General features: G+C 50.8%; 1 protein-coding gene across 12 annotated transcripts in view; it reads left to right on the top strand.

Moving 5' to 3' along the window:
• Positions 1 to 12,695, top strand: part of ubr4 (ubiquitin protein ligase E3 component n-recognin 4) — a 38,738-nt gene that overhangs the window by 18,157 nt on the left and 7,886 nt on the right. For 11 of the 12 annotated variants that reach the window (XM_076992000.1, XM_076991997.1, XM_076991996.1 and 8 more), the window contains 30 exons: positions 107 to 241; positions 341 to 515; positions 655 to 780; positions 881 to 1,002; positions 1,107 to 1,218; positions 1,328 to 1,458; positions 1,558 to 1,735; positions 4,987 to 5,091; positions 5,348 to 5,485; positions 5,745 to 5,913; positions 6,034 to 6,238; positions 6,700 to 6,813; positions 6,920 to 7,129; positions 7,240 to 7,389; positions 7,473 to 7,700; positions 7,793 to 7,871; positions 8,075 to 8,284; positions 8,378 to 8,546; positions 8,673 to 8,817; positions 9,075 to 9,160; positions 9,261 to 9,348; positions 9,451 to 9,644; positions 9,754 to 9,993; positions 10,118 to 10,256; positions 10,353 to 10,478; positions 10,627 to 10,755; positions 11,525 to 11,868; positions 12,090 to 12,180; positions 12,267 to 12,351; positions 12,470 to 12,597. In XM_076992000.1, coding sequence (XP_076848115.1) covers positions 107 to 241; positions 341 to 515; positions 655 to 780; positions 881 to 1,002; positions 1,107 to 1,218; positions 1,328 to 1,458; positions 1,558 to 1,735; positions 4,987 to 5,091; positions 5,348 to 5,485; positions 5,745 to 5,913; positions 6,034 to 6,238; positions 6,700 to 6,813; positions 6,920 to 7,129; positions 7,240 to 7,389; positions 7,473 to 7,700; positions 7,793 to 7,871; positions 8,075 to 8,284; positions 8,378 to 8,546; positions 8,673 to 8,817; positions 9,075 to 9,160; positions 9,261 to 9,348; positions 9,451 to 9,644; positions 9,754 to 9,993; positions 10,118 to 10,256; positions 10,353 to 10,478; positions 10,627 to 10,755; positions 11,525 to 11,868; positions 12,090 to 12,180; positions 12,267 to 12,351; positions 12,470 to 12,597 — 4,551 coding nt within the window. The remainder of the gene's footprint in view (positions 1 to 106; positions 242 to 340; positions 516 to 654; positions 781 to 880; positions 1,003 to 1,106; positions 1,219 to 1,327; positions 1,459 to 1,557; positions 1,736 to 4,986; positions 5,092 to 5,347; positions 5,486 to 5,744; positions 5,914 to 6,033; positions 6,239 to 6,699; positions 6,814 to 6,919; positions 7,130 to 7,239; positions 7,390 to 7,472; positions 7,701 to 7,792; positions 7,872 to 8,074; positions 8,285 to 8,377; positions 8,547 to 8,672; positions 8,818 to 9,074; positions 9,161 to 9,260; positions 9,349 to 9,450; positions 9,645 to 9,753; positions 9,994 to 10,117; positions 10,257 to 10,352; positions 10,479 to 10,626; positions 10,756 to 11,524; positions 11,869 to 12,089; positions 12,181 to 12,266; positions 12,352 to 12,469; positions 12,598 to 12,695) is intronic. The other variant, XM_076991989.1, reaches the window with a different exon arrangement.

Here is a 12,695-nt window from a genome sequence, read left to right as displayed (position 1 = left end):
TATTCTAATTTAGGAGCCAGTGCTGAAAATTCCACTAACTTTATCATATCAGTATCGTGGCCGAATATAAATGTTTACCTTATTTACGCATCTGATTAATGTCCAGGAGAAAACCAAAGGTCCAGCCCTAGAGCTGGCCACACTTCTACTGTCCATGCCAACCCCCGCTGGAGTCCAGCAGCAGACTAAGGGTCTGTTGGCCAGCCTGCACACCAGCCGCACAGCCTACCACAACCACAAGGTACCAGAGTTGCCTGTAGCTAACTGGGCCTTTCCTGCGCACAGTCGCCTGCTCTAACATGGGCGTGTCCAGCTGTTTCACAGGTCCATCTGTGTGCAGGATCAGTCCCTGCTGAGCAATGCCGTGCAGTGTCTGGCCAGCTGCGGTAAAGACGGGAAGGACCTGGATCCCGACGTCTTCCAGCGTCTGGTCATCACCGCCCGCTCCATCGCTATCATGAGGCCCAACAACCTGGTCCACTTCACCGAGTCCAAGCTCCCTCACGCGGACATCGGTACGGGGCTCTCCTCGTACGGGGTGATGCCGTCACCCTGCTAGAGGGCCTGGCGAACACCTGCACTCGTCTTGCTCGTGCTGAAGAGCAACGCGGCGCTCCACTTTATGACCGTGCACCTCGATTCTTCTTCCGGCAGATCTAAGCGAGGACGGGAAGGATAATGGCGAAGGCTGCAACTTCATCATGCAGCTGGTCAGTAACTTCTGGAAGCTTCATGCTCTGAAGCCCAAGAATGCCTTCCTAGCTCCTGCTTGTTTGCCTGGTGAGTGATCCCAGCTCGGTGTTCAAGACGGCATTCATGTTTCAAAAGGTGGTTACAAAACAAATTATTATTCGTTATGCTCTTTCCCTTGTATCCTCAGGTTTAACCCATATTGAGGCCACGGTAAATGCGCTGGTGGACATAATTCATGGCTACTGCACATGTGAGCTGGACTACATCAACGTGGCCTCCAAAATCTACATGCAGATGCTGCTCTGCCCTGTAAGTTGTTCTTCACGGGGGTCTTTGTCACAGTGGCCATATTTGTATTTTTATTGCGATCGCTCACATTCTGTAGCTAATGTTTCTATGCACAATTGTTCTAGGACACCTCTGTGAGCTTTGCCTGCAAACAGGCCCTGGTTAGAGTACTGAGACCCAGGAACAAACGCAGACATGTGACCCTGCCCTCCCCACCACGCTCCAACACCCCCATGGGTAAGAGCTGGATCAGGTGCACTGCGTTCGCCAGCCTTGTTTGCACATGCGCTGACTGCTTTATTCTTCAGCACTTCAACACAAGCCCCTTTGCCCACTAATCTCCCAGGCGATAAAGATGACGACGACGATGATGATGCCGATGACAAGATGCAGCCCTCTGGTATGACGGGAGGGGATAGCGGCAGACAGGAGAGCCAAGAGCAAAATGAGGTGGACCACGGTGACTTTGAGATGGTGGTGAGTTTTGGGCCAAGAACCATCAGATCATTCTCTCGTGGTTTAAGCAGCTCCGTCTCAAGAAGGTGGCTGTTACACAATTTTGTGTGTGGTGTGCAGTCCGAGTCCATGGTTCTGGAAACGCCTGAGAATGTGAACAATGGGAACCCATCGCCCCTGGAGGCGCTGCTTGCAGGAGCAGGGGGCTTCCCCCCGATGCTGGACATCCCCCCGGACGCTGATGACGAGACCATGGTGGAGCTGGCCATAGCTCTCAGTCTCCAGCAGGATCAACAAGGTTAGCGCACACTGTTGACTCACGTAATCAGGGTGGGGGGGGGGGGGGGGGGGGGGGGCGTCAGTATTTGAGACTTGAATGAAGAAGGAATGTTTTTTTTCCACTAGTTTACACCGTGATGTGTAATATGGAAACATTTATTTTATAAGCGTATAGAGTATTTCACAAACATTTTAGGCAGGTCTGTGGGGGAAATGCTGCAACGTAAGAATGCTGTCAGGAATTGTGCTCATAGTTTTGCCAATTTAACAAAACTAAACTAACGAGAAGTCTAAAAATATTTGGTATAACCAAATATAGGCACGTCAGCTCTTCTAGGTAATCTTGCACACAGTCAGGGAGTTTGGTGTGATAGTCGGGTAAACGTTTAAGCAGTTATACCAAGCAGCACGGTGATGAGCCTCATTTTCATATGTAGCTTGAAACGGTCTTTATGTGGACAAAGACACTTCTAGGAGGAACAGCCAGACTGTGCCACAAAGTTAAGGTTGAAGACGTCGCCACGGCGATGGTGAGCATAGCAACAAGACGTCAGACGTCCCTCCCCGGCAAAAATGGGCAGAAAGAAATGGTCAACGTTGAGCACGACATGCAGGCTCTGAAACCTACTGCAGATGAGACGTCACGCTTACTTGACTTTTGGAAATGAGATGTCCAGCAGCGTCATCTGCTCAGAACCTTTTAGAGATGTGTGAACAGACGTCTTCCCGGAAGAATCACAGTGTAAAACTTTTAATGTGGAAACGAGGCCGATAGACTCAACTGTGCATGAACACGGGGAAAGGACAGCTGGTGTTCAGCAGTGATGAGTCAGAAGTTAAAACATTTGGGTAGAACAGTCGTGTGTTTTTTTTTTTTTTTTTTTTTAACCCCTGGCCTCTCTAGAGCAGTACAGTAGTGAGTACAGTAGTGAGTACAGTAGTGAGTGTCTGCAGGCAACGGTGAAGCATTGTGGAGGTTCCTTGCAAGTTTGGGACTATTTCAGCGCAAGGAGTTGAAGATGATGTCGGGATGGATGTAGTCAGGATTAATGGTGTTCTCAATGCTGAGAAACTGACCCAACCATCATGCAGTACCATGAGGGAGGTGTAAGAACGAGGAGTCCTGGAAGTGGTGATACGTCCCTACAGAGCCTTGATCTCCAGATCACGTCTGTCTTGGATGACAAAAGTGGAAGGATTTGAGCAGGCCTACATCCACACATCTGTGGTTGGACGTTTGGAACATCCAAGGTCCTTCAAAAAGTGTGCAAGCGTTCCTAGAAGAATTGGTGCCGTTTTGAAAACACAGTAGTGACTTTATTTGGATTTCTGCTTTGTTCACTCACTTTGCATTTTCTTAACTGACACAGGAGAGGTTTTTTTTTTTTTTTTGTTTGGTTTGTTTTGGTTTTTTGCATGGCTGCCCCTGAGACCGTGTGTGTGTGTGTGTGTGTGTGTATATATATTAGGGGTGGGACGCGATTAAAAAAATTAATCGGAAGCTTTGTAATTAATTAATCGAAATTAATCGCATTTTAATCGCATTTCAGTATTTAACATGAGAAATATTAATTTAAGTTTGAATGATGAATGAATCAATGAACATAATCATAAACTTCAACATCTTGTTTATTTTTCCACCAGTCTACTACACAGACCAATATATGTGTAGTGTGCAGAAAACAGTTCAGAACATTGGAAATTCTGATCAAAAATGTTGTTTAATTTTGGGAGTTTTGCTCAGGATATTGGAAGAATTGAAGTAAATCAGAAGATGTTTTTTAATAGCATTTTAGCAATTTCTTTAATTTCCCAGGCTTCTGCCACAGGCATCTCCATAGTGCCTAGAAGTGGTCTTCTGCATGCTCAAAGCAAATGACTGGATCTTCATCATCTATAGATTCATCATCTATAATATGAGCTGTGACACCAAGACAATTCTTGTTGCTAACAGAGGTCCAGTGATCCCCAGTCAGAGCCACATTTGTGGCGCTCTTCACAATAACCTGTTTTACTTCCTATTCCTCATCATACAGCTGCTGGATTTTCTTCGACATTGTCTTTCTGGGGTGAGTTTCCCAAAACGTTCTTAGCGCCAAGTACTTCGTTACCTCATTCTTACGTACGAGGTTAAGAAGTACTTGGCGCTAAGAACGTTTTGGGAAACTCACCCCTGGACGGTAGTTCGTAACTTGCATCAGTTGACGCAATGTGCAGCGCTTCTTGTAAGCATTTATCTTCGACCACAGAGAGCGGACAACACAAATAATGTGACGCATCATGTATAAACGCGTGCGGAGTCGCGCACTACGGCCACTCGCGAAAATTTAATCCAGTCTTAATGGTCCAATGAAGGTAATTTAAAAACCAGGACATTTCCTTACAGGATGTGAATTACGGACGTTTGGTCACCCTATCGTACTAGGAATACATTTAGCAGCTAAGTTATCATTACTGACCTGCGCGTTAAGCTGGGCGTACACTGTGCGATTTTTGGCCCATTTTCAGCCGATTTTTCACTCAATCGCGTGTCGTGCATCGTATAGTTTACACAGGTAAACGAGGAGCGATTCACACCTCACGACCAACTCCCGATCAGAAATCGCAGCGTCGCAAGAACATCAAACATGTTTGAAATTCAAATCGCTCCTCGTGAGAGTATCGCACTGTTGAAGCAGCTCCACGAGCCAACTCTCCCTGCGATTTAGTCGTACAGTTTGAGCTGGAGCTGAGTACACGATTTGAAATATCGCACAGTGTACGCCCAGCTTTAGCCGCAACATGTTTTGCGTTGAGGTGGTAACGAAGGGTGGAAGTGCTCCTGTGATAAGCGAACTCCTTCCTACATAAAGTGTAAATAACACTATTTTTGTTTGTAGCCTACTTCCATCTGGAAGTTTATATTTAAATTTCCCATCCACCAGCGTAGCCTCTTCAGTCATCTCCATCATGATCTTATTGTGCGTCCATATAATCTGTATGTCTGGAACTCGTGCACTGAGAAACATTCCACGGTGCAAAAGTGTCTCGTCCGTTAAATGCGTTAAAATGCGTTAATTTTTTTAGTGCGTTAATTTTCCTGTAATTAATTAATCGAAATTAACGCGTTAAAGTCCCACCACTAATATATATATATATATATATATATATATATATATATATATATATATATAAAAATAAATAATATGGGCTGCCCAGACTCTCAGAACAAACATCTTTAGGTGCTTTTGTTTTAAGCAGTGAAAAATGGTGTGTGTGTGTGTTTTGCAGGTAGCAGCAGCAGTGCTTTGGGCCTACAGAGCCTGGGTCTGTCTGGTCAGGCCCCCAGTTCCTCCTCTCTGGACGCGGGCACTTTATCTGACACGACTGCATCAGGTAACGGCACCTTCACAATAGCTTCTGTTTCTCCAGCACTCAAACGTGCCCAGTTTAGCAACCCTGTCCAAGTCATGCGCAGTAATCATTGTTATAATTAATGAATGTGAGGTTTTGTCTTTTTTTTTTTTTTTTTCTTCTCCGTCCTTAATGCTAAACTTTACATAATTATAGTACTCCTCATAGCATCATGTTTATCGTGTGTGTGTGTGTGTGTGTGTGTGTGTGTGTGTGACGTGACTGGTTCTACTTTCAGCCCCAGCCTCTGATGACGAGGGCAGCACGGCGGCCACAGACGGCTCCACGCTGCGAACTTCACCCGCCGATCACGGGGGCAGCGTGGGCTCGGAGAGCGGGGGCAGCGCCGTGGACTCAGTGGCTGGAGAACATAACGGTGAGGGCCAAAGGGGGAGACGCGTGTGTGTGTGTGTGTGTGTGTGTGTGTGTGTGTGTGTATACGCGCATTGAACAGTCTTGGAGCCACTTATCCCATCAAAGATGTAATTCTACTCCAAGTTAAATCCTTTTAGTGGCTATAATCCGGTGTGGGAGCGGAGGGCTCGCAGACGTCTGTCTGATGTTTGTGTAGCGGCGCTGTGAGGGTTGTAGGCGGGCGAGGCTTATTTGTTTGTTTGTTTATTTGACCCCTGCAGTGTCTGGGCGCAGCAGCGCGTACGGTGACGCGGCTGTGGAGGGCCACCACGCGGGGCCCGGCAGCGTGAGCTCCAGCACAGGGGCCATCAGCACCACCACGGCCCAGCAGGAGGGCGAGGCCTCGGAGGGCGAGGGAGACAACGAGGGGGACGTGCACACCAGCAACAGGTCTGACCTTCTCCGCAGCGCTGTGACTGTTCCTGCTTCACCAGTGGTGGCTGCTACCTATCCGGCCCGTGCGGGCCCCAGTTGTTGGTGTTGAGTAACCGTTTGCCTCTGTCCGTGTAGGCTGCACATGGTGCGTCTGATGCTGCTGGAGAGACTCCTTCAATACCTGCCCCAGCTGCACAGCGTGGGCGGAGTGCGTGCCATCCCCTACATGCAGGTCGTCCTCATGTTGACCGCCGACCTGGACGGAGAGGACGAGAAGGACAAGGGGGCGCTGGACGACCTCCTGGCTCAGCTCATCGGCGAGCTCAGCATGCACAAGAAGGTCAGCGCGGGGCAGCGGTGGGCGTGGGTGTCAGCGCGGGGCAGCGGTGGGCGTGGGTGTCAGCGCGGGGCAGCGGTGGGCGTGGGTGTCAGCGCGGGGCAGCGGTGGGCGTGGGTGTCAGCGCGGGGCAGCGGTGGGCGTGGGTGTCAGCGCGGGGCAGCGGTGGGCGTGGGTGTCAGCGCGGGGCAGCGGTGGGCGTGGGTGTCAGCGCGGGGCAGCGGTGGGCGTGGGTGTCAGCGCGGGGCAGCGGTGGGCGTGGGTGTCAGCGCGGGGCAGCGGTGGGCGTGGGTGTCAGCGCGGGGCAGCGGTGGGCGTGGGTGTCAGCGCGGGGCAGGGGGGGGTTGGGTCTGCGGTGAGCAGGGGCGTACAACACGTTTTCCGCTGTGAAGTACGGATGGCTTTCGTGTTTGGCTGTAGAACTGTAGAGCTGCCGTATAACATCTGTCCCTGTGTCCGAGCAGGATGTCTCCAAGAAGAACGAGCGTAGCTCCATGAATGAGGTGCACCTGGTCGTCATGAGGCTCCTCAGTGTTTTCATGTCCCGCACCAAGTCGGGCTCCAAGTCTTCTTCTGAGGTAACCTACCATCAGAACTTTGTACGTAGTGATTTAAGCATGACATTTTCTACAGTTCCTCTGACTTGTGTCCTGATGTGAATGGGGTTCTTTGGTCCCTCTGCAGTCTTCCTCTCTGATCTCCAACGCTACGGCTACCGCTCTGCTCAGTCTGGGAGCGATCGACTACTGCCTGCATGTGCTGAAGTCTCTGCTGGAGTTCTGGAAGACCCAGCAGGGTGACGAGGAGCCGGCGGCCGCCAGCCAGCTCCTCAAACCCCACACCACCACCTCTCCCCCCGACATGAGCCCCTTCTTCCTACGCCAGTATGTCAAGGTAATGTACGGCCTCCCCCCAGCCCAGAAGTCTCCTGTGCGGAGTTTGGAGCGTGTGCTCGTTCGATTGTGATTGTGGGATTGAAGAGTGTGCGGCGTTTGCTTCCTCAGGGTCACGCGGCAGACGTGTTCGAGGCTTACTCCCAGCTCCTCACTGAGATGGTGTTGCGGCTGCCCTATCAGATCAAGAAGATCGCTGACGCAAACCCCCGCATCCCGCCCCCCGTCTTCGACCACTCTTGGTTCTTCTTCCTTTCCGAGGTAACGCCAACGCACCTCCTCGTTCCCCGCGTGTTCCCCCGTCCTTTCGCGGCGTGTAGCCTGGTGTCCTCGTCTTCCCGCAGTACCTGATGATCCAGCAGACTCCGTTCGTCAGGAGGCAGGTGAGGAAGCTTCTCCTCTTCATCTGCGGGTCCAAAGAGAAGTACCGGCAGCTGCGGGACCTTCACACGCTCGACAGTCACGTTCGCAGCATCAAGAAGCTTCTGGAGGAGCAGGGCATCTTCCTGAGGGGCGGCATCGTCACGGCAACCTCTGGCTCCGCCCTGCAGTACGACACGCTCATCAGTCTGGTGAGTGGGCGGGGCCCTGGGATCACCTGGGGCAGGTGCGTGCTTGTGTAGCGGCTCTGCTGTGATGGAACTTGCTCTTCTCTTCACTCCAGATGGAGCACCTCAAAGCCTGTGCTGAAATAGCCACGCAGAGAACCATCAACTGGCAGAAGTTCTGCATGAAGGACGATTGTGAGCTTCTTACATACGTTCCTGTTTATTATCCTCAATTAAAATGGAGGGAACATGAATGAACATTCTGGCTCAGTCCTGCTAGTGTCTGTAAGCTCAGATTGGTTGAAGCAAGTGTTCTGCCAGACGTCTGGCCAGTCATTCTCCCAGTGCTGATGTGTGTGTGTGTGTGTGTGTGTGTGTGTGTATGTGTGTGTGCGCAGCGGTGCTGTACTTCCTGCTGCAGGTGAGTTTCCTGGTGGACGAGGGCGTGTCCCCCGTGTTGCTGCAGCTGCTCTCCTGTGCCCTGTGTGGCAGTAAAGTCCTGGCTGCTTCGTCCGGCTCGGGCGCAGCGTCCGGGGCCTCCCAGTCCTCCCAGAGCAAGTCCTCCAGCAAGAAGAGCAAGAAGGAGGAGAAGGAGAAGGAGAAAGAAGGTGACTCCTCACTTCCCAAAGTCCCCCCCCTCGTAATTGTTCTCTCGTTAGGTCCACGGCTGCTCACTCGTCCGTCCTCTGGTCCGTGTACAGGTGAGGGCGGGGCCAGTCAGGAGGACCAGCTGTGCTCTGCCCTCGTCAGCCAGCTCAACAAGTTTGCAGACAAGGAGACTCTGATTCAGTTCCTGCGCTGCTTCCTGCTGGAGTCCAACTCCTCAGCGGTGCGCTGGCAGGCCCACTGCCTGGCTCTGCACATCTACAGGTAGGCAGCAGGTGGCGCTCACACACCCTCTCCACTGCTGCTCATTAGTGAGACTCAACAGCTGCAGCTTCTTAAAAAAATCATTTAAAAAAGTCTTGAGAGCAACTCGATATGGATTCTTTCCAGGAACTCCAGTAAGTCCCAGCAGGAGTTGCTGCTGGATCTCACGTGGGCGATCTGGCCCGAGCTGCCTGCTTACGGCCGCAAAGCTGCTCAGTTTGTGGACCTGCTGGGTTACTTCTCTCTCAAAACCCCTCAGACAGAAAAGAAGGTTTGTTGTTAATCTCTATACAGAACACATCTCGGAGCAAGTAACTATTGTTACTGTTATTTAACATTTATGTATTGTTACTGTTATTTAACATTATGTATTGTTACTGTTATTTAACATGTGTTGCCAATATTTGTGTTTGCTAGTAATTAGCTGATTGTTAGTTGAGGTGATTATCAGTTGGCAGTTGATTGTTGTGATTTATTTTTCTTTGTGCTTTTAATATATGATTTACTTATTGCATTTCCTGCTTGCAGCTGAAGGAATACTCTCAGAAAGCTGTCGAGATTTTAAGGGCACAAAACCACATACTCACCAATCACCCCAATTCCAACATATACAAGTAAGTGGCCTTTGCGTTCATTGATGGACTGTCATGATTGCCCTCGACTACTGTGACGGGCTAGAAACAATTTAATTTCTTTTCCCGTCTCTCCTTCAAGTACCCTCTCTGGATTGGTGGAATTTGATGGATTTTACCTTGAGAGTGATCCCTGCTTAGTGTGCAACAACCCTGAAGTGCCCTTCTCTGTGAGTGAGGCCAAGCAGCCGGCCTAAGTGCAGCTCTTCAAACATGTCCGTCATGTCTGAGGGTCTCGTTGGTTCACTGTCGCTTGTGCTTTCCCTGGTCAGAACATCAAGCTCTCGTCCATCAAAGTGGACACGCGCTACACCACCACACAGCAGGTGGTGAAGCTGATTGGCAGTCACACCATCAGCAAGGTCACGGTGAAGATCGGCGATCTCAAGAGGACCAAGATGGTCCGCACCATCAATCTGTACTACAACAACAGGACCGTTCAGGCCATCGTGGAGCTAAAAAACAAGTACGTTTAGCTTCATCCGATTCGAAAAGCGTACGCTTTGTGCAGGGGACGCTGGGTATTCTATTCCTTGAGGGTGAATTCTCATTGGACGTTTTTGTGGCCCTTCCAGACCTGCCCGCTGGCACAAGGCCAAGAGAGTGCAGCTGACCCCTGGGCAGACAGAAGTGAAGATCGACCTCCCTCTCCCCATCGTGGCCTCCAACCTGATGATCGAGTTCTCCGACTTCTATGAGAACTACCAGGCGTCCACGGAGACCCTGCAGTGCCCACGGTGCAGCGCGTCCGTGCCCGCAAACCCGGGCGTGTGCGGCAACTGTGGAGAGAATGTCTACCAGTGCCACAAGTGCAGGTGTGTGGAAGATGAGAGAAACCTTTATTGTACGCAGGACGCCCTGTGACGTGTTCCACACCGCCTGCTCTCTCTGGCGTTGATGGAAGCCGTGGGCCGTAACATCGGGCGTTTTGTTTTCCAGGTCTATTAATTACGACGAGAAGGACCCGTTTCTGTGCAATGCCTGTGGCTTCTGTAAATATGCCCGCTTTGACTTCATGCTCTATGCAAAGCCCTGCTGTGCCGTGGACCCCATCGAGAATGAGGAAGACAGGAAAAAGGCAAAGAACACCTTCTTTTAATTTAGGTTTTTCTTTCAATTCTGCCTAAAATGGAAGTGACATGAAGGTAGTAATCGTGTCCCTTGTTGTACGTAGGCTGTGACCAACATTAACACGCTGCTGGACAAGGCAGACCGCGTCTACCACCAGCTCATGGGTCATCGACCTCAGCTCGAGAGTCTGCTGTCCAAGGTGAACGAGGCAGCGCCAGAGAAGCCACAGGTCGGTCGCCCAGCCGCTCACAAGCTCCAGCTACTCAATTTCTCTGGCCACAAAGCCAAATGCCTGGTGGCGCTGATGCGTAGGGTCTGGTGGGTCAGTGGGTCACGGGGAGCGATGCGCTAACCGTCCTGTGATGGTGCTTCGTTAGGACGACAGTGCTGCAGGAGCGGGACTGGGCACCTCCACCGCCACCGTGAACCGCTATATCCAGCAGCTGGCCCAGGAGTACAGCGGCGACTGCAAAACCTCCTTCGACGAGCTCTCCAAGATCATACAGGTACATACAAGCACGGCGTCTCCTGCTGGCAAAAGCCATCACCTAGAGCATAGTGTCAAACTCAAGGCCCAAGATCATTTTACGTTACATCTATTATTGTTACTAATGGATCGGGGACAACAGCTACCTTGCCGAATGATGCATACTACTGGGAACATTTCTGCATTACACGTCACACGTCTGTTACTGTCTGCAAAACTACAGTTGGTAATTAGGGGGCGGAGCATGTTGCCCAGAATACACCCAGGTTCCAACTTGGTCGCCGTTATGGTGATTGCTGGCTGGGTTTAAGGAGTCAGTTTGTTTTCTCTCTGGCCTGATACTGTTAAGTTGGTATCATGGTGGGTTCAATACGTGATCAAAATGAGCAATTTCCCTCCCTCTGGTTTCTTCACTTCGCCATAATATGTTTACTGACATTTCGGGTAAACCTGTGTGTCTTATTTGTGGAGCTATTGTGGCTGTAATTAAGGAATTTAAGACGGCACTTCAAGAAAAACATCAGGGCAAGTTGAAAAACCTGAATGCAGACCAGAAGCTACAGAGAGTAGAAGAGTTGAAGAAGAACTTCGGCCCACAACCTAAAGTGTGCTTTGAGTTTTGGCCCCCGGTGCAATCGAGTTGACACCCCTGACCTAGAGTGTTTTTTCGCTATACTACTGATGCCTCCCACTTAAAGAATAATGACTCGAGCTCTGGTCAAGATATGGATTTAGGTGGGCTTTGAGTGGTTTGAGCTTTAAGTGTCATGCCACCCCACCCTTTGCAGAAAGTGCTCGCGTCCCGCAAAGAGTTGCTGGAGTACGACCTGCAGCAGAGGGAAGCTGCCACGAAGTCGTCCCGCACCAGCGCGCAGCCCACCTTCACGGCCAGCCAGTACCGGGCCCTGTCCGTGCTGGGCTGCGGACACACCTCGTCCACAAAGTGCTACGGCTGTGCGTCGGCCGTCACGGGTCACTGCATCACGCTGCTGCGGGCGCTGGCCACCAACACAGCCATCAGGCAGATCCTGGTACTGCAGGGCCTCATACGAGAGCTGTTCGAGTACAACCTTCGCCGCGGGACCGGGGCCATGAGGGAGGAGGTGCGGCAGCTCGTCTGCCTGCTCACCAGGTACGCCCACGCGTACGTCCACACACACCTCCACACACACCTCCACCAGGTACGCCCACGCGTACGTCCACACACACCTCCACCAGGTACGTCCACACACACCTCCACCAGGTACGCCCACGCGTACATCCACACACACATCCGGGTCTGCTGCTTGGAAAGCGATGAATTTAAAACTTTTTATTTTTGATGTTTAAAGTTTGTTTCGGTCACTTCAACAGGGATCACCCCGAGGCCACGCAGCAAATGAATGACCTCATTATTGCAAAAGTGTCAGCCGCCCTGAAGGGTCACTGGGCAAACCCTGACCTGGTATGACCTTTAAACTGCTCCTTCAGCACCCCAAACGTCCCGCTGTGCGTTGGTTCGTGTACGTGACTCTTGTTGTTGCACTGCAGGTCAGCAGCCTACAGTACGAAATGCTGCTCCTCACTGACTCCATAGCCAAGGAGGGTGGGTGCTGGGAGCTACGACTACGCTGTGGTAAGCTTGATATCTTCACACGATGGCGTTTTTGCACTGACCTTAAGTTTCTCACTGATGTTATTCCATTGATTAAACACTAAAGATCTCTTATGCGACTCTCTTATGCCGTCCTCAGCACTGAGTCTCTTCCTAATGGCAGTCAATATAAAGACTCCTGTTGTGGTGGAGAACATTACTCTGATGTGCCTGAGAATCTTACAAAAACTCATCAAACCTCCTGCACCCATCAGCAAGAAAAACAAGGTATTTTAAATACAGAACTGATGTTCCTATAAATATGTATATTAATATATTCCTTCAGGTGTGTGTGTGTGTGTGTGTGTGTGATCATTAATGTGGTC

The sequence above is a fragment of the Brachyhypopomus gauderio genome, unplaced genomic scaffold (genome assembly GCF_052324685.1).
Source record: "Brachyhypopomus gauderio isolate BG-103 unplaced genomic scaffold, BGAUD_0.2 sc88, whole genome shotgun sequence".
In the NCBI taxonomy this organism is placed as follows: domain Eukaryota; kingdom Metazoa; phylum Chordata; class Actinopteri; order Gymnotiformes; family Hypopomidae; genus Brachyhypopomus; species Brachyhypopomus gauderio.
Note: the sequence above shows the minus strand (reverse complement) of the source record. Positions and strands in the feature narration are given on the sequence as shown.